Source organism: Bufo bufo, chromosome 9 (genome assembly GCF_905171765.1).
Source record: "Bufo bufo chromosome 9, aBufBuf1.1, whole genome shotgun sequence".
NCBI classification, from domain to species: domain Eukaryota; kingdom Metazoa; phylum Chordata; class Amphibia; order Anura; family Bufonidae; genus Bufo; species Bufo bufo.
In genome coordinates this window covers 196,922,747-196,943,423 of record NC_053397.1, presented here as the reverse complement: position 1 = coordinate 196,943,423, position 20,677 = coordinate 196,922,747, and the positions used below count along the sequence as shown (strand labels likewise).

General features: G+C 45.3%; 1 protein-coding gene across 2 annotated transcripts in view; it reads left to right on the top strand.

Annotated features, from left to right (window-relative positions):
* Window positions 1-18,271, top strand: part of TMEM59 (transmembrane protein 59) — a 28,434-nt gene extending 10,163 nt beyond the window's left edge. The window contains exons 2-8 of one of the 2 annotated variants that reach the window (XM_040407871.1): window positions 2,482-2,584; window positions 5,884-5,978; window positions 9,834-9,986; window positions 10,988-11,069; window positions 11,167-11,263; window positions 13,068-13,176; window positions 15,782-18,271. In XM_040407871.1, the coding sequence (XP_040263805.1) occupies window positions 2,482-2,584; window positions 5,884-5,978; window positions 9,834-9,986; window positions 10,988-11,069; window positions 11,167-11,263; window positions 13,068-13,176; window positions 15,782-15,937 (795 nt within the window). In that variant the 3' untranslated portion in view covers window positions 15,938-18,271. Of the gene's footprint in view, window positions 1-2,481; window positions 2,585-5,883; window positions 5,979-9,833; window positions 9,987-10,987; window positions 11,070-11,163; window positions 11,264-13,067; window positions 13,177-15,781 lie in introns of both variants that reach the window. The other variant, XM_040407870.1, reaches the window with a different exon arrangement.
* Window positions 18,272-20,677: the final 2,406 nt, after the last annotated feature.

Below are 20,677 nucleotides of genomic sequence, written 5' to 3'. Positions count from 1 at the left end.
TGCACTCCACAAAAAACACGGATGACTACCGTGTGCATTCCGTATTTTGCAGAACGGAACAGCTGGCCCCTAATCGAACAGTCCGATCCTTGTCCGTAATGCGGACAATAATAGGACATGTCCTATTTGTTTTGCGGAACGGACATACAGAAACGGAATGCACACGGAGTAACTTCTGTTTCTTTGGCGGACCGATTGAAATGAATGGTTCCGCATACGGTCCGCAAAAAAAAACGGAAAGACAATACGTTCGTGTGCAAGAGCCCTAAGGCCTCATGCCTAGGACCATATCCATTTTTCTGGTTCACAAATTGCGCATCTGCAAAACACGGATACCGGCCACATTTTCCCTCAATATGTTACAAATGTCTTTTCTTGTCTGCAAAATGGACAAGAATAGGGCATGTTCTATCTTTTTTGGTGTGCTCTCCGCATCTTTTGCGACCCCCCCCCCCCCCCATCCCATTGAAAAGAATAGGTCCGCATCTGATCTGCAAATAATGTGGACCGAAACTACGGTCGTGTGCGTGAGGTCTAAGCCTTGGTTCACATCTGCAGCGGAGGTCGCGGGATAGAAAGAAGAAACTACCACTGCATGCTGGTATTCATGCTGGACACCCAACAGACCTCATCATAGTGAACAGGATCCATCGGGTGCTGGCGTTGTCCCCGGAATACAGGAAACCTAGCCTAAAGTGCAGGCGCTGTGTGAAGCAGCCAATCAGAATCCAGCTGTCACATCTGCCTCTTTCATAAGGCCCTGTTCACCTCCACATCGGAGCCTCCATAATAAATTCTGTCACATGTGATGGTAAAATAGTCTCACGTGCAGCAGTTTTTTTTTTTTTGTTTTGTTTTTTTTTTATACCAAAATTAGCTCACCTCTAAATAATTTGGGTGTGTTTCTGCAGGTCCATGAGCCAGAATCTGAAATCCTAGGAGTTTTACCTGTGCCGGAAACCTGGCGCTAGTTATCTAAAAGTGTATTGGGCTGTGCAGACACCGACACCGCCTCCCACTTTTTACAAAAGCGTGGCATAAAAGACAAAAAGTTGCAACTGTCTACGCCAAGTGGGGCATGTGCAAATGTTTTCAACTTTTTGGCTCCACTAACCTAGCACAGGGGGCAGTAGCGAATATGTCGCTGTTTTGGCTACATGCGCGAGCTCTATAGCGATCTGTTCGCACGTGGCAGATTTGGGACAGAAATTTCTGTGACTGAGAAATCCATTCATATAGGTGGCTGGTGCTGGATTTCTACAAGCTTCATTCGGATGTATGGGACAGTCAGAGAAATTTCTGCGACAATTCTGCAGCGTGTGATTGTACCCTAGGAGGCTTTGAGCGGTTACACCTGCCTTGCTCTCCCTGTTCGGGTGTTTTGGGCTGTATTTGCAAGGAATCAGGTTTTACCAGTGCACTTACGGATTGTATACTTTTCCCACTTGTCGCCTCGGGTCTGAAATAACCTGCTTAGCCAACATCCAGACGTCTTACATTCTGCACCAGGAGGTGCTCTGAGTCCTATGTATCTACCAAGATCTGCATTGATCTCTATGATGATAGCAAGGAGACGAGAATAAAGCCGCCATCTAATGACAGAACTTGAGCCCCTGTAATAAGCCTATCTGTGCTCCCATAGTTGAGGGCCACATAGAATGGCATCAGGGGCTGGAAGCTGCCCCTGGGTCACAGGTTGTTTGCCTCTTCTATCCAGCATCTAATAGCTGCTCCTACTAGAATAGCCTGGTCTGATGACTCCAGCAATGGCAACAAAACACAAAAGGGCTCATTCACGCGACTGTATGAATAGGTACGCATCCGTTCTGCAATTTTGCGGAATGAGTGCGGACAGCTGTGCTGTCCGCATATGTAGTTCCATTCTGCGGGTCCGCAAAAATATAGAGAATGTCCTATTCTTGTCCGCAATTGCGGACAAGAATAGGCATTTTCTACGTAGGGCTGGTAATTTGCGGACCACAAAACACTTAAGGTCGTGTCCATGTAGCCTTACTGCACCACACTGCAAATTCTGAACATATCCTTAGGGTACGACCACACAGAGCCAGATCTGCCTCGAAACCTCGTCCAAAAAACTGTGTGGCCGTACCCTTAGGCCACCTGCACACGTTGCAGAATACGTGCAGCAAAACCGCTTCGGATCCACTCTTAGAAATTGCGTGAGGAAATGCACATAAATCCGCATGAGACTTCACGCGGATCTTATGTGCATTCATCCGCACTCGTGTGCAGGTGGCCATAGAATAGTTTTAATTCCCGTATTATAGTCACAAGACTAGGACCCCCCATGGGTCTACTGAGACTGAACTTGGATCACCAAGGATCGTTTGGTTGAAGGGTGGGGGACTTCAAAATGTAACTATAGTACGTTCATCTGTATCCTGCACAGGTTTGTGACGTTGGATTGATGCATATTTTACGCTTTTTGGACATAAGTTTCTCTGTATCTTCTCTCTGTAGGAGGAGGAGCTGTTCGCCTGTCACCGAGGCTGTCGTCTGTTTTCCATCTGTCAGTTTGCTGAAGAAGGAGACTTGAACAAGACGAAGACGGAATGTGAATCGGGTAAGGTGCAGGGTGTATACAGTTATAACGGCATACATTATGTTTATAGGTTGTTATGTTAGAGCTTCTGAAAGATGTCCTTACCAAAGTTAGTGGGATCACATGTGACCACTGATCGGACCCTCGTATCTGAATGAGTCGGGAGACGCCAGCTGGAAGTGTCTGTGATTGGCTTAATATGCATTCAAAAACTCCCTGGTAGGAGGATCAGGGAGCCATTTAGTGGTAGATGAAGCCATTAACTTCTTTGTTAGGATATCTTGAGACGTGTGCACAAAACATCCCATGACTAAAGGCCCTATTACACGTTCAGATTATTGTTAAGATGGTCGCTAATGAGCGTCCGCATGCGGTCATCTGGCAGTGTAAGACTGCCGCTGATTACCCGATGAACAAGAAAACGCTCGTTCATCAGGTAATCCGGATCTTTTAACATGTTAAAAAAATCCTGGTTTGCCGGCGGCGGATGGCCCTGTGTAATAGGCGCTCTGCTGCCGGAAAACAATGAGACAGTATAGGGACGAGCGATGCATTACTAGCAAGCAGGCGATTGATGAAAGGGAATGCTTCCTTCCCGACAATTGTCTGCTCTATCTGCCCATGTAATAGGGCCTTTAGGTCGGCCATATACATTCAATAGCTGTCAGCTGAGTGACCATTCAACGCCAGCAATCTCTCCCAGCTCGCACATAAATGTACAGACCGGCCAGACGTGTGTAATTAATGGGGATAAGGGAGGAAAACGACCGTGGTGTGTTTTGCAGTCCGCAAATCACGGATGGCGTCCGTGCACGTTTCGCAATTTGCGGAACGGCACGGACAGCCTTCCATATAAATGCCTATTCTTGTCCGCAAAACGCGGGCAATAATAGGACAAGTTAGATTTTTTTTTTAGCGCGGGGCCACGGAACGGAGCAACTGATGCGGACAGCACACTGAGTTCTGTCCGCATCTTTTGCGGCCCCATTGAAGTGAATGGGTCCGCATCCGAGCCGCCAAAATGGCGGCTCGGATGCGGACCCAAACAACGGCTGTGTGCATGAAGCCAGACACTGTGGGCCGAAGCAGCCGTTCTCCACAGGTTTGTCCGACAATACACTAATGTGTGTGGGGGGGCCTTTAGAGGTTCTTTCTTTTTCTTACTGATGATCCGCCCTTTGGATAGGTTATCAGCATCTGATTGGTGGGGGTCTGACACCTGGGACCCCCGCTCATGAGCTGTTTGAGAAAGCAGCAGCCTTCTCAAAGCAGTAGCACCGCAGCCTTCTTGCTGTTTCCCACAGGCCTGTGAAATCACGACTATGTCACCTGGCCTGTGCACAGCTCGGCCCCAAAGAAATGATGTCACTGGCGTGCAGGAAGCAGCGAGAAGGCCACAGCGCTACCGCGAGCGCCGCTCCTTTTTCAAACAGCTGATCCTGGGCATCGGACCCCGCCGATCAGATGCTGATGACCTATCCAAAGGATAGATCACCAGTAAGAAAAAGGCAGAGAACCCCTTTAAGGAGTCTGTGAGGAGATTGACCCCATAATTTGGGTGTCCAATCTTCATTGCAATGTACATACAGTGCTTAGGGACCTTGTGAAGGCCCATTTACACTTACCGAAGACCATCAAGTTCCTACGATGGCAAGGAGTACTGTTCCATCCAGAGAGTTTGCAGAAGTAACTACTGAGCGCCCACCTGTTTCCAGCTGTCCCATTCATGTCTATGGAGGGAGACAGCCCACTCTTTGGCCAGAAATAGCGCAGAGGTTAAATCCCACTTTACCATAATATGGCTGACCCCATCCCATTCTACCGATCAGTTGAGAATACTTCTCGATGGGTAGATAGATAAGAATATCAAGTCTAAGCATGGAATCTGGCAGAAACCCCGGGGTGTCTAAGGGTCGGCAGATGTCTCGCTGCTGTCTGTTTATAGCCCAGACTGCGTTTTCTATGAAGCGACCTTGGTTTTAGGTGTCTTCATCCATTTAAATATTTAGCATTCATAGATGCTATATGGCGTCACTTAGACTCTATTGCCGCCTGATGCCTGTGTAATATAAAGAATGATTAAACTGTTTCTGAGTTATTTACATCGTTTTATCCACCATTTTTCTTGTATTTTTATGTGACGGACATTAGGATTTTAATCATAAAGTCTCTGATTTCTGTCTAAGGCTACTTTCACACCAGCGTTTTCCCTTTCTACTATTGAGATCAGTCATAGGATCTCAATAGCGGGGGAAAACGCTTCAGTTTTGTCCCCATTCATTGTCAATGGGGACAAAACTGAACTGAACGGAGTCACCAGAACGCATTCAGTTCCATTTCATTGCATTCCCATGATGCACACAAAAGTGCTGCAAGCAGCGTTTCTGAGTGCGTCCTGGGATGCGGAGCAAGACGGATCCGTCATGACTCACAATGTAAGTCAATGGAGAGGGATCAGGTTTCTCTGACACAAAAGAAAACGGATCCGGCGCCTATTGACTTACAATGGTTTTAGAGACTGATCCGTTAAAGATAATACAACCAGACCCGTTTATAACGGATGCAGATGGTTGTATTATCCTAACTGAAGCGCTTTTGCTGGTCTATGACGAATCCAGCAAAAACGCAGATGTGAAAGTAGCCGAAGAGCCTTATTCCAGTACTGTCGCATGGTGGCAGAAAGCCCACTAGAGATGCCTGGTGTAACTCATTATAAACTAAACACAAATCACCTAATAAAGATAAAAAAAACATCCTGCACGATGTGATAAATGAATATGCGGATGAGCATGGTTACATTTATAAATCAATGAAGAAAATGCAAATAGATGCGAATATTATATATAGACTAAGCCCTCACTCTGATACGATAAAATCTGAGATTCGTAATCGAATGTAACTCATTATAAAAATGCATGTATTTCTTTAAAATATAACTGCAGTTTCTATGTTTTTTGTTTTTTTGTTGTTTTTTGGTCGCCTTTGCATTTTAGTTTTATCTACTTCCTCAACCAAGCACTTGCAAAGTCGCCAAGAAAGATAGTTAAAAATACACCCTTAAATACAATGCAGTCAGTAAGAAAACACGTCAGACAGGAAATGCTGAGGTTTTTGAAAACCGCAAACACAGCTCTGTGTATACTCGTGGCGTTAGGATTACTTTTGATAAATTCAACAGAATGAAATAGAATTTTTTTTTTGTTGTTGTTTTTTTTAATGCCTTCCCAAGGTGTAAACATCAATAGACAAATGTGTTAAAACCACAAGGTGTGAACACAGCCCTACTGCTTATTTTTAATTTTTTTTCTATTCCTCTACAGCTTGTATTGAGGCCTATCCACAGTCCAATGAGCAGTATGCCTGTATCCTGGGCTGTCACAGTCAGATGCCTTTTGCAGAGAAGCGACAAGACGAGGTGAGAACAACATTACCATGCTGCATGTCCAAAGACTGTGAGTAAAGGGGCACAGGATAGGAGATAAGTTGGCGGGGGTTCGACCACTGGGGCATCACCATTCGTGGTAACGTTTGAATAGAGCTGCAGTTACATATATCCGTGCTGCTCTACTCAACCCCATGGGATTGACAGATAGCAGTGGGATCCCCAACGATCAGACACTTATCTCCTATCCTGTCGATAAGGAATTATTGTTGTTGAGGGGTAAACCTCTTTAGGGCGTTGTCCCATTAAGAGAGCTCCTGTCCCTGTTAGGACAGGGGGTTCTGTGCCCTGTATCCTCGCTATGAGCTACTCTGGCAGACTCTAGCCATCTAAGTATTAGGGCTCATGCACACGGCCATAGTTTGTCTGTTCCATGGTCCCCTCAAAAAAATAGAACATGTTGCGGACAAGGTTAGGACATTTCTGCAGGTATCCATGTTTTGTGGACTGCAAAAAACTGCAGAGGACTTGTACATGAGCCCTTACATGGATGGACCTTCATCTACATGCCATCCTTGTAATACTACATTCAAAGAGCATCTGTCCGCATGATCAACCCTATTAAACCAGGCAAATAGACTGGTAGGGTTGATCATGCTTACAAAAACAATACCCTGATGTATGTATTTCTGTGGTTCCATTCCCGATTAAAAGCAAGTTTTTATTGATATGTAAATGAGCTTCCTGTATCCCTGAGGGGCCAGACAGAGCCTCGGAGCACCAGTTGGTAATTCTCAAGAGGGACAAATGCCTGGGTACAGGTGCGTCACATACAAAATACTCCAAAGCCTAAGCGGCTCATAATCTAACTTGACCCAGGTGACAATTTGTGTAATTAAAACGGCCGTGAGCCAACACACAGGTTAAAAGCTTTGTTTGCCACTCCTTTGTGTGCAGTCATGTCTCCTGAACCGGGCGGTGGAGATGTGCACAATCTCCTCTCACTCCTTTGCAACCAGTATTTAATTGCCAGCGAGTCCGTTTATATTGACCACCAGCTTAGTAATGCTGCAGAAAACAGGTATGTATTTTGATCTGACACTTTATCGGTAGCTGTCAGACCTGTGGTTGAACGTCAGTTAATTTTACTGACATTCACAGGCCCTAGATACGTGGCTGGGTCTGTATGCCCTTATTTTAAGAGCTGGTAGGTTGTAATCAAGTTACTTTACTGATGTGCACGTCCTATCTGATCATGCGCGATAGCCAGCTAGTATTTTTCATTAGCTACAAGTTGGAGCGCAGAGCAGGACCTGCGCATCACGTGATCAGGACACGCCCCCTGCCTCGCTGTAATTCGTCCAGGGGTTTGGAAGGGGAGGCTGCATGTGGAAGCTGATTGGCTTTTCCCAGCGTCTTTGGTTCCCTCCCACTAATGTGAATGGATGTGACATCTGACAATCAAGTAATCTGGTGTTTTAAACCCTGCATTTGGCTGACGTCCTCAGCTCTGCCCCACCCCTGATGAAGCCAGGTTACTGGCGAAACATGTCGGGAAGGGGGGGGGGGCAGATGCAGCTTTTAAATGTGTGATTGTCCTTTCCAATGTAGTCAGCGAGCTAATAATGTCAGCTAGGCAATCAGTAATCACAATCTAGTGATGGCGCTTTTGCACTTCAGCTGCAGCACTAGCCAGTGAGCCAACTGTCAAATAGTCGGCTAGTTTAGCTAGCGAACGTGTATTCCAGCCAGTGCACTAGCTAGTAAGCCAAATGCAGCAGTTTAGGTAGTGGCTATATAAGGGATGTGTGTGAATGAATCCGCGTCTGACAGCTATTGACATAGTGTCGGATAATTTCTCAACGCTGTGAGAGCATTTGTATGTCAGTGAAGTAACTGAAATCCTACAACTGGTAGCTTCCAAAATAAGGGCACACTAATTCTGCCATGCACCTTGGGCATAGAAATGTCAGTGTGTAAATAACCAAGTATCTGACAACTACTGACACAGTGTCAGATAAGTTCTCAACGTTGTCAGAGGACGTGTACATCAGTGAAGTAACTTGATTACAACCTACCAGCTCTTAAAATAAGGGCACACAGACCCAGCCACGTATCTAGGGCGTTCAATCACAGGTCTGACAGCTACTGATAGTGTCAGATCAAAATACATACCTGCGTTACTAAGGGTACTTTCACACTAGCGTTTTTCTTTTCCGGCACTGAGTTCCGTCACAGGGGCTCTATACCGGAAAAGAACTGATCAGTTTTATCCCCATGCATTCTGAATGGAGAGCAATCCGTTCAGGATGCATCAGTACAGTCAATTTGACTGATCAGGCAAAAGAGAAAACCGTAGCATGCTACGGTTTTATCTCCGGCGGAAAAAAACTGAAGACTTGCCTGAATGCCGGATCCGTCATTTTTTCCCATAGGAATGTATTAGCGCCGGATCCGGCATTTAGAATGCCGGATCCGTCCTTCAGGTCTGCGCATGCGCAGACTGAAAAAAGGGTGAAAAAAATAAATGCTGGATCTGTTTTGCCGGATGACACCGGAAAGACGGATCCGGCATTTCAATGCATTTTTTCGACTGATCAGGCATTTTTAAGACTGATAAGGATCCTGATCAGTCTTACAAATGCCATCAGTTGGCATACGTTTTGCCTGATTGCCGGATCTCTCTGCCGCAAGTGTGAAAGAACCCTTAGCTGGTGGTCAAAATAAAACGGACTCGCTGGTAATTAAATGCAGGGTGTTAAAGAGTGAGAGGAGATTGTGCACATCTCCACCGCCCGTTCAGGTGACATGCCTGCACACAAAGGAGTGGCAAACAAAGCTTTTAACCTGTGTGTTGGCTCACGGACATTTTAATTACACAAATAAAAGTGACATTTTAATTGATTTACTACCTGGGTCAAGTTAGGTTATGAGCCGCTTAGACTTTGGAATATTTTGTAGCACCAGTTGGTAACAACCCTACAGCTTTAGTTCCGTCCCCTGGGTTGACAGGGACATAAACATGTCTAACTCTGTTTTCCTACGCCGCACCTCTCAGTCTCAGAGCAGCGCAAGCCCTGAGACCGTGAGGCAGCGCAGATGCTAGAAGACAAGATGTCTAACCCTGTCAATCCCGGGGAGGTGGGAGTGACTAAAGCTGTATGGGTATTACTAACTGGTGCTCCCAGGGCTCTGGCCAACCCCTTGGTGCTCCAGTAAGCTCATTTACTTATCAATAAAAACTTGCTCTGCTCAGGAATGAGACCACAGAAATACATAATCGGGGTAATGTTTTTGTCAGCATGATCAACCCTACCAGCCTTTATGCCTGGTTTAATGTATGCTGACAGGCTCTTTAAGTCAGTGTCTCTAACCTGAAAGAGGTAGTCTCTGATGGAACTATCCCATTAAAGGGGTTTTGCAATCGCATACAATGGGGTCATATCGCTCGGATATGCCCCCATTGTCTGACAGGGGCTGGTCCCACCTCTGGGACCCGCACCTAAAACGAGAACGGAGCGGGGACATGAATGGAGGGCGCACTGTGCATGCGCAGCCGCCTTCCATTTGTTTAAATGGGGCCGCCGAAAATAGCCGAGCGCTGGCTCGGCTATTTACATCTGCCCCATAGAAATGAATGGGAGCGGGGGCCGCTCGTGCGCAATGCACTCCCATTCACTTGTATAGGAGCAGCGCTTGGTAGTGGACGGACCCAGGGAAACCCGGGGTCCTCCAGCCACAGCTCTCCCCGATCTGTTCTCCTTGTAGGTGCGTGTCCCAGAGTATCCTAGCGATATGCCCCCCATATGTGATGAGAATACGCCTTTAAAATATCTGCAATTCAGCTGTGCCATATGCAAGATGTAATATGTCGTCTTCTCATTCCAGCTCTCTGACATGGTGCCACGGATACACGTTCTCTTTCCTTTGACAGTAGTAAAAGCTTTCTGGAGTGATATGATGGATTCTGCGCAGAGCTTCATGACATCATCCTGGACTTTCTACATACAAGCCGATAATGGACACATCCTTGTGGTGCAGGTATGTGCAACACGCGTCTCATCTCTGTGTACCCCGTCCTTATAAATGTAAAACCGGCTTGGAGTGTCTAAAATATGGGTAGTGGGTCTGCAAAATATAGTGCGCAGAGACAGGGAGAAAAGAAGGCATTTTCAGAGACGAGAGGAAAAAAGGTTATTGTTATTTTCAAGCAAAACGTGACGGATACAGAATACAGCAGCTGTCAATGTTCCTCTGTATATCCTGCATCTGTTCTCAGTTTACTGGAAGAAATTAGGTGACTGTATAATCAGATAGATTTTTTTTTTTTTTTTTTTTTTTTACTCCATTGTCCTTTTTCATCATTTCAGTTTATATTAGGCCTGGGGAGTGAAAAACATCCTAATGAGTAGAGACGAAGGGAAGGATAATATACAGGATCAGTCCGCCATCTTCTGCATAATACCTCTAGCTAAGGTCTCATGTACACGACCGTGTGCTGGCCGGGCCCGTGCTGCGGACCGCAAATTGCGTTCCACAGTCCATGGGCACCGACCGTGGGGCAGCCGCATGTAGATGGCGGACCCGTTCACTTGAATGGGGTCCGTGATCCGACTACTTTTTTGCGGTGTGGAGGCACGGACAGAAAGCCACGGAAGCACTCCGTAGTGCTTCCGTGGGTTTCCGATCCGTGCCTCAGTTCCGCATCTCCGTAATTGCGGACCCATTCAAGTAAATGGGTCCACGATCCGTGGTGCGGGGTGCACGCGGCCGATGCACATCTATTGCGGACCCCCTGTAAGCGTCTTGCAATCCTTGAAGAGGAAAACGTGCTTTCCTGTACAGTGGGGCACTGCAAAAAAAAGTATACTTTACGGTATATATTCTGCATTGTTGTCAATGGACGACATATGCCAATGGCTGTACAGTGGTATACGTTGGGGAATGCTCCTGTTGTATGTATATTGACGTATATTGAACACGACACATGATTATTGCATAAAGCACATTTACTTACTTCTTCTCTTGATTCATTTGTTCAGTCTCAGCCAGAAATTCAGCAGATGCCACCACTGGAGCCAGAAGCCCTATCACCAAGAGGGAACATGCTGGACGCTGTGCCTTGTAAGTCTCTTATATAAAGTTTAGAAAATCATTTCAGTGTTTGAGGCAGTAAGGAATATAGATATATATAATTTTTTTTTTTTTTACTTGGCAGCAGATTTAGGAAATGGGCATTCAGTTGGCGAGGGTCTTTGGAGCCGAAGAGCTAGCATTCTGGAGCTAGATGGAGAAGGGATTATGAAGTGTTTCTCAATGTAAGTTTCTCGTCTACACACACCCGGCCAGTCTTCAGTACTGCCACCTAGTTAGTGGTGGAAATTACAGGGAATTACTGAAACCTACAAGGTTATTATATGCTCTGATGATCCCAGTGATTGAATTGACTACAACCACATATACATGGTCCTTTCTGCATGACTTCCAATGTTATGTGTGCATTCAAATAAGAATTTAGACGGGTTACCCTGTAAATGATAATGATGACCTATCCTCAGGATATCCTCTTCCTAGGCCATGCGACTTCACTGTATATCAGTCACATGGCCTAGTTGCAGCTCAGTCCCATAGAAGTGAAAGGGGCTCAGCTGCAATACCAAGCACTATGTACGGCGCTGTGCTTGGAAAGCTGTCGGGAGCCGGCTGCGCTCCCCAGTGCTACAGGGAGTATGGCAGCTCCCTGAAACAGCTTCTGAAAAGAAAGCAGCCATGTTATTCTTAGGAAAGCAAGTGAGTGGTATCTGATTATCACTCTAAGGCCTCATGCACACGACCGTTGTTGTGTTCCGTTCCGCAAAATGGGGTTCCGTTGTTCCGTGATCCGTTTCCGTTTTTGTTTCCGTGTGTCTTCCTTTATTTTTGGAGGATCCCCAGACATGAAGGAAAGTAAAAAAAAATCTAAGTTTGCCATGCTAATGATATGAAAAAAACGGACACGGACGCGGATGACAATCTTGTGTGCCTCAACGTTTTTTCACGGTCCCATTGACTTGAATGGGTCCGCGAACTGTTTTCTGTGAAAAAAATAGGACGGGTTATATTTTTTTGACGGACTGGAACCACGGATTACGGACGCGGATGTCAAACGGTGCATTAGCAGAGTTTTCAACGGACCCATTGAAAGTCAATGGGTCCGCAGAAAATCACGAAAAGCGGAACAACGGACACGGAATAAAACAACGGTCGTGTGCATGAGGCCTGAGGGTACATTCACACGAGCATACGTCTCAGCACAAACCGCTATAGTTGTTCACTTTGATTGTCGCGGACCCGCTCGTGCCTTAACTCTATTGAATGAAGCTAAACGGCGAGTGGACACCCGCTGCTGCTTTCACTTTTGTTCATCCGGACACTACGCCAAGAAGGGACATGTCCCTTCTTGGCGTAGTCGTGGCTTTAAACTGATGGCCGTGCAAACTGCAGTGCTGCCTTCCATTGTAAACCACACGGCTGCTGGCGGAATTTTGGCTTGGCGTCCCCTTAGTTAAACGCTGCGTTCACACTTGAGCGTACGGGATGGAGCGCTCTGTATGCGCGATTACAATCGCGGCTCCGGAACAAGCAAACGCCCCCATTGTCGCGCGTTCCCGGAAGTCTATGTACGGGAACGCGCGACAAGACGCCCCAAAGAAGCTCCTGAACTCCTTGGGGCGTCGGGCGTTTTACAGCGCGATCGTACGCGCTGTAAAACGCCCAGATGAGGACCATGCCGATAGGGAAGCATTGGTTTCTCCTTGTTGAGCGTTTTACAGCACGTAGGAACGCGCTGTAAAACGCTCAGGTGTGAACCCAGCGAAAAGGTTTAAACACTTAAGTGAAAAATGGTGAACAGATTTTTATTCCCCCATAATCTACATTGATGTTTATTAGACTCAGCATCAATGTCTGATCCTTGAGCGATGGTGTAGGCCTCTGCTGATTCCTAGAAAGAAGGGGCTACGCAGCTTTGCATTTTCTGACCTAGCTTTTTGCAGGGAATTACGTACAATCCAGAGCAATTCAAGTAAGTGGTACTAACACTTATTATTGGTATTAACACTTATGTCTTGTATTCCTATTCAGGAACTCTAATTGGCTGCTGACTGCAACATTGCTTCTGTCTATCCTGGTTCTGCTCTGGATTTGTTGTGCGACAGTGGCAACCGCGTCGGATCAGTATATCCCTTCTGAGGTAAACTGCCTACTGCCAAGACTACATGGCCCTAGAAAAGTGACGTCGGCCCTGCTTAACCTGTTTTGTTGGATTGTTTAACCTGTCTTATAGCTCATAGCAATGTAACTGTCATGAATCTGGAGGAAAATGAAATGTTCCCTCCCCACTAGTGTTCACAACATACTTTATGTAAACGTAAAGATAATTTGTAGCTTAACCCTTAGGATACCAGAGGTTTTTGCGTTTTCATTTTTCTTCCCTATCTTCCTTGAGCCATAACTTTTTTTATTTTTCCATTCAACTTGTCGCGGGACAAGTTGTCCTTTCTAATGCCACCATTTAATATGGCATACAATGCAGTGGGAAGCGGGAAAACAATTTCAGATGGGGTGGAATTGAAAGGAAAAACGCAATACCTCCACCGTTTTACGGGTTTTGTTCCCACGGCGTTCAGTTTGTGGCAAAACTGACCTGTGCACTTCATTCTCTGGGTTAGTACGATTACAACGATACCCCATATGTGTAGGTTTTCATGTCTAAATAGTGTAAACCTAAATTAAAAGTTTGAGAAAATTTTCTTTGTTTACTTCACCATATTCTGACCCCCATAACTTTATTAACTTTTATTATAGTTATATCTGCTGAGCTGTACGGGCGCTCATTTTTTTGCGAGACAATCTGTTTTTATTGATACCATTTTGGAGCGTGTGACTTTTTAATCACATTTTATGACTTTTTTTGGGTGAGAGAAGCGATGAAAAAATGTCAAATTGGCCATTTTGAACCTTTTTCCGTTACGCCATTCGCCATATTGGAAAAATATTTTAATAGTATGGGCTTCGGTCGCGGTGATACCCATGATGTTTATATTTTTTGTTATTTACGTATTTATTTATTTTTTATTCTACTGAAATGGGGGTGATTTTAAACCTATATTTTTTTTATTTATTTTTTTATTTTAAATTTTTATTTTTTTAAACTTTTTTTATGATTTTGAAGCTCGTATTTGAGCCTACAAAATTCAATAATTATATTATTTTTCATTCTGAACAATCATTAATTTTTTAGATCCATTAAAGGGGTCGTCCGAGGGTATAAAAAGACTCCCCATATGGTGGGCCCCCACACTGAATATACTTACCTGGCTCCACGCTCCCTGCACCGCTCCTGGTCCCCGCACCGCCGCTACAGCTGCTCCCCGACACCAGGTGCTTTCATCCGCGCACGGGGGGAATCGGCAGCGGCAGTGTAGGGAGCCAGGTAAGTATATTATTTGGGCGGGCTTTTTATACTCTCGAATAATCCCTTTAATTGTTCAGAATTGCTCATTTCTTATGTTGGCCCGCTGGCCAAAATAAGAATTGCAGCTTAAATGCCCTGGGTCTCTTCAGCAAGACCCAGCGCATTGAAATAAATTACCGGCATCCTATTTGGCCGCAGAGAATGCCAGTAAGAAGCTTGCGCTTCTGGGTTTTTCACCCTTTAGATGCCTTGATCACACATGATCACGGCATCTAAAGGCTTTAATGACCGCGATCGGCGGGTCTCTGCTGTTTGAAACAACGGAGACCCGCTGCACGCGTGAGCGGGCGCCTTGTTTGTACTTCACTACATGTACGGCGCTGGTAGCGAAGGGGTTAAAATTGACCTTTCACCATGAAAATGCAGTGTAAACTGCAGGCAGCATGGTATAGAGCAGGAGGAGCTGAGCAGATTGATGTATATTTTTATGGGGAAACATGCAGTAAAACTTGTAATTCATTTATATCTCTGCTATTTCTAAAGGGGTTGTTAAAGAATGTTGTTTTTTGGTAACACGCACGCACACCACCACACCCACCTGTAAAGGAAAGATTACTTACCTGCTTTCAGCACTGGCTCCCTAGATGTCAACATCCAGTTTGACATTGCTGCAGTTAATCACTGGCCCCTTGCGTCATGTGACCATGATTGGCTGCAGCGCCCAGTGGAGAATTGCAGGCCTGGAGGAGAAGGAGCGGGGAGCCACTGCCAGGAAGCAGGTAAGTAAACTTCCCTATACAGGTCCGGCCAAGGGGGACCACTTTAAGACTGCCCCTGTGAATGGCTTTATCACTAGCAGAGAATGCTATCAATCACTGATAACACCCCCCACCCCAAATCCCCGTGTACTGAGATTTGCCAATTATTTTGTGTATGATATGAGCTCTTTCCTTGACTACTATCAGTATATCCTGGTACCTATCTGTACGTGACCAGCAAATCTCAAAAAGTGGTTGATTCGCAACAGCTCGTATGGTTGTGATAAGTAAAATGCTTACATCATAAGTCACACCACGCAGACATGGACAGATATACCTACCTATGTTCATGAGGGGCCTCTGACCGTAGGGGTCTAGGAAGTAGTAAAGGGACTATTTGAGAGGATATTACTAACTTAGAAGACTGATGGCATATCGTCTGCCTTATTATATTCTCCTTTTTATTTCTTTCTATTCGCTTTACTAGGGCTAAGTTGCAATAACTGACATCCCTGAAACAGGAGTGACACTTAATATAAAAGAAGTGTCATAACAGTGTATAAAACACAATACAGATGTGAACCTTATGCTGGTGATGACATTTCATTACATTTGTCTTTCAGAAACTGAGCATCTACGGAGATCTGGAATACCTGAATGAGCAGAAGCTTCACAAATACTCCCCTGCATCTCTAGTAGTTGTCCACGGTCTTCCCCAGGAAAATGAAGACGCTGGACCTTTACCAACTAAAGTGGACCTGGCCAAGTCTGACATTTAGGCCAGCCGCCCCTCTCTCTCCATGCCACCACTTTTGAGGGGCATCGGTTGCAATGTGGATTTTTAGTAAAACGATGGAATCAAACTATCTGACTGTCAGAATTCATACTCTGGGTGGTTTTAGGGAAAGGGGGAGTCTGTGATGTGGACTTTTATATTCTAGTTTAGAACTATTTGCATCCTACAAGGGATGTGATGTGATCTTTTCACCGTCGGGTTTCCTAATTTTTCTTTCTAATTTTATGTCTTCTGTAAAGCTTTCTTATATACAGGTAGGTGATATCCTGTTCTTGGTGTGAATCTGCTTTGCTTTTATCTATATAAGAGTCGGCTTTCCAGCGTTTCTTTGTTGCATTCATTGAATTCTTTTTTGGCTGTTTACAGGTTAATATGAGAGCAGTGATCCAGAAAACCTGCCCTTGGACTGTGCAACAGAGGATCGCCTGCAAAGCAGGCTTTTTATTTCTCCTAAAATAAGCCCTCCAGGGGTGCACATTATATCTATAGCTTATACTGGGTGCCAGGAATATATCTACACCTGTAACTTTTACTTAAATCTTTTACATTCTGAAGAACTAACAGCCTATTAATTGCACACTTTGGCTCTGAAAAATGAATAGCTGAGATAATAGCGGTTGATTTGCCCACCATTAATATACTTTAAAGTGTATAGCATTTCAGAAGACTTTTGACATACCACAGTAACAGAGGTTTTGACCAGTGGAGGTGCAGGTGCTTGTGATCTGCACTGATCAGTGAAATGGCAGAGTACTGTTCCCCTTGGGCTGTAATCAGTCTGTACACTTTGAAACCTACTTCTCCGAGAAGGTGAACAGATTGTAAGGGTCTCAGCATTTGACCCCCTCACTGATCACAACTATGACATGTCAAAAGTTTTCTGAAATGATAGGCACACTTTAAATGACTGGCAGAGCTTCCGACTTGCTCCCATCATATCGGAGCAAAAAAAAAAAAAAAAAATCATATTCTCTTGGTTGGTGACTCAGGACAATCACAGCAAAGTCTCTAAAGAAATTTTAGGCAATGTTAGGAATTTAAAATGTGTATAATAGTGGGTGAGCTGCCAGGTGACACCCTTTTTGCTTCCAGGTTTCTGTCGATGATTCCTGCTAGTATTTCACAATTACAGAACAATGTTGCCGTGAAGAAAAACTTTGCTTTTATTCGACACTTTGCACCCTTTGCTGAATCTCTCGATACTGGTTGCTTGGTCTTTGTTTGCCAAGCTCCAGGGATGATATGTCACCCCAACTTGCAATTGGCCGCAGTGTCGTGCTGTCACTTGATGATCGGTGGGGATCTGTCTTCTAGGACCCGCAGACCTTGAGAATGAAGGGGACGCAGCGCTGGTTTAGCATATTCTGCCCAGCAGTTTCCTGGTCAGGATACTGAAGCCAGATCCATTCACTTTAATGGGGCCACACTGCAATACCATGCACTGCGATGGCCAGAGATCCAGTGTGCCAGTAAAAAGAGTAAAGTAGATTCCGTGCTAAATGAGCGCTGCTGCTTCTTCATTATCAAGATCGATTCCAGAGGTCGTACCCCCACCTATTCTCTATACCAGGGATGCTCAACCTGCGGCCCTCCAGCTGTTGCAAAACTACAACTCCCAGCATGCCCAGACAGCCTTCAGCTATCAGCCTACAGCAGGGCATGGTGGGAGTTGTAGTTTTACAACAGCTGGAGGGCCGCAGGTTGAGCATCCCTGCTATATACCATCTCTTTATAAGATGGGAATACCCTTTTAATATTGATTTGCTTATTCTGTACTGATACTGGGCCTCATTTAGCAAAATTGGTAAAAAATCCAAGGCAACCAATCAGCTCAGCTTTCATCTCCTAAAGTTCTCCCATGAAATAAAAGCTGACCTTTAATTGGTTGCTGTGAATTGAGTTACCCAGTTCCTTCCCAACTCGTGACCAATGCTAAATTCAGAATTCTGCTAGATTCTGGTCACCAGAGCATTATTGGAGCAGATGAGTTCCACAGGTAGCTGTTGGGTCACATGTCTGACAGTGGAGATGCCGCGCTGTCTGTTTCCCTGGGCAACCAGCAGATTTTGGTAATGTGGATAGAAACCATAAAACAACAAAGTGACAAAACATTATATAGCGTTAAGCGTTGGGATGTCGGTAAAGGCACAATTTAGTTTTTAAGAACAAACTTTACAGATTTCTAAATGTTATCAACTACAGCCAGACACATCAACAAACTGTTCAGGATGTAGCCGTGTGGAATGTTTGCTTCACAAGGGATATGAAGTGTAAATCTGCAGTTCGCCTTTAATAAAATTAAATCTCAAAATGTGAATTTGGTTTGTCGTCTGGTCTTTTTATCATTATTTTTTATTTTTTTTACAGCATAGCATTCCACCTGTAAGTAATGATATAAAATGTACCTTGGGCACCCTGGAACCCATCCATGTGACGTCAGGAGCATCACATGACTGGGTGCCAGAGCGGCTGATCCATGCAACTTCGAGACTTTAAAGGGGTTGTGCAGGGGTTAATATTGATGTATGTATCCTCAGGATCGCTCATCAAGAGATCGGGAAGGGGGGGGGGGGGCGACACCGAGCACCCCCACCGATCAGCTGTATGAAGAGGAGGCTGCTCCATGCGAGCGCTGCTTCCTCTTCATTACTCTGCGCGTCGTCTCCCTTGCAATGGCGGTTTAGTACAATTACAAGTAGTCGCTCCACCCAAACGATGGAGCAAGTACTTGTAATTACATTCACTTCCAAGATGACGGGCAGTGTAGTGAAGAAGTAGCGCTCGCATGGAGCGCCGCCTCCTCTTCAAACAGCTGATCGGCGGAGGTGCCAGGTGTCGGACCACCGCCGATCATATATCAATGACCTATTCTGAGGATAGGTAATCAGTATACACTGACTGCACCACCCTGTTAAGTATATTGGAAGCTTTCTTTAGCAGGCAAGATATGATTCATTTAAAGAAAGAAAAAAGTTGCTGGGTCCCAGAGAGCCCCTTTAATGTGATTAGCATATGTGCAGTGTTTGGAAAAGCTGGTCGTGCACATTCTGTTTCACGCAGCTCCACCACACATGCATGCTTAGGTTTGCAGAGCGTGTATGTTTCTACCCTGTCTAGTTTCAAGCTAAGCCTACACAACGACTTTGGTTGTGAGATGTCACATAGCCAGAGATCAGTGTGGTGCATTGCAACCCACAAGCTAACATGACCGTAGCAAGAAATTCAGACCTGCTCGATTACTTGCAACTGTCACATCATGGCAACTTATGGGTCACAATGCCTAATCGGTTGCGATGCAGCTAGTGAGACACTGCAAACGTTGACGTGTAAGCTAGCCTTCACTGTGTTTTATGACTGAAACCCATGAGCTCGAGCGGAAACTGGATGTGTCCATAGTCCATCTTAGGACTGACCTAAAGCACCACGAAGAAATCCATAAAATAAATCGTGCAACACAAATGCCTAACGTTTTTTAGAATTTTAAAAATGGAAGTAAACACATAGCCTGCATACTAAAAATAGGAGGGATTTATTATTATTATAGTCTTTCCCCTTACAGTCAATCCTGTTGATTGATCGGTTGTCATAAAGCGTAACTAGTTTGAGGCTTTTCTGACCCTTTCTGTTGGAAATCGTTAGTAAATTAATGACATTGAGTGTGATTCCTAAACATGTAAAAACTGCCACTGATGGCATTTGTGCAACGCACTATTGGGAATTTATCACTCAGAATTTATGCACTCCAGAAATTTGGCACCAAAAAGTTTTAAAATAGAGCCTTGAGACTATTGAGGCTTATTTGCGCTAAAGTTTTGCAACATTTTGCATTTTTACATCATACCAGTTTTGAAAAGTGGGTTTAGGCCAGATTTATCAACTTTTTCAAAAAGTTTTCAATTGCATATCAGTAATAATAAGTCAAAGCAACTGGACTTGTATTTTTTTTCTTCTTGAAGATGTTCCTCTAGTCATCTGACTGGCTTTCTCAATTACAATGACTTGTACAAGGAATCTCCCACACTAAATACTGACAACTCGTGTGTGAAACCATTAAAGGGTTTCTACCACCACATTTTGACCTAATTAGCTGTCAGACACTAGCGATCTGCTAGTGTCTGCTGTACCTAACCATGCTATTGTAATACTTTTCTCTGCAGCGGTTACCCTAAAAAACGAACTTTTATTGCCATGCAAATGAGCCTCTAGGTGCTATGGGGGCGTCTTTTCAGCACCTAGAGGCTCTGTCTACTCACCATGTCTGCCGCCCAGCTCGTCCCTGACAGCCTCCATCGCGGCCGAATTCTCGCGCCTGCGCCGTGTGCGTCTGTATTCGGCGCATGCACAGTGACAGACCGCTCACTGCGTCGGCGCTTCTCTACTGCGCCTGCGCATCTCCACTGCTTGAGGCCGGGCGTAGTCTGTTCCTGGGAGCACTCTGACGTCATCGGCGCAGTGGAGATGCCGGCGCAGGGAGCGGTCTGACAGTGCCTGCGCCGAATACAGACTCACACGGCGCAGGCGCGAGAATTCGGCTGCGATGGAGGCTGTCAATCTAGAGGAGATGGGCGGGCTGGAGGGACGAGCTGGGCAGCAGACATGGTGAGAAGACAGAGCCTCTAGGTCAGGGATGGCCAACCTGCAGCTCTCCAGCTGTTGCAAAACTACAACTCCCACCATGCCCGGCTGATGGCTGTAGGCTGTCTGGGCATGCTGGGAGTTGTAG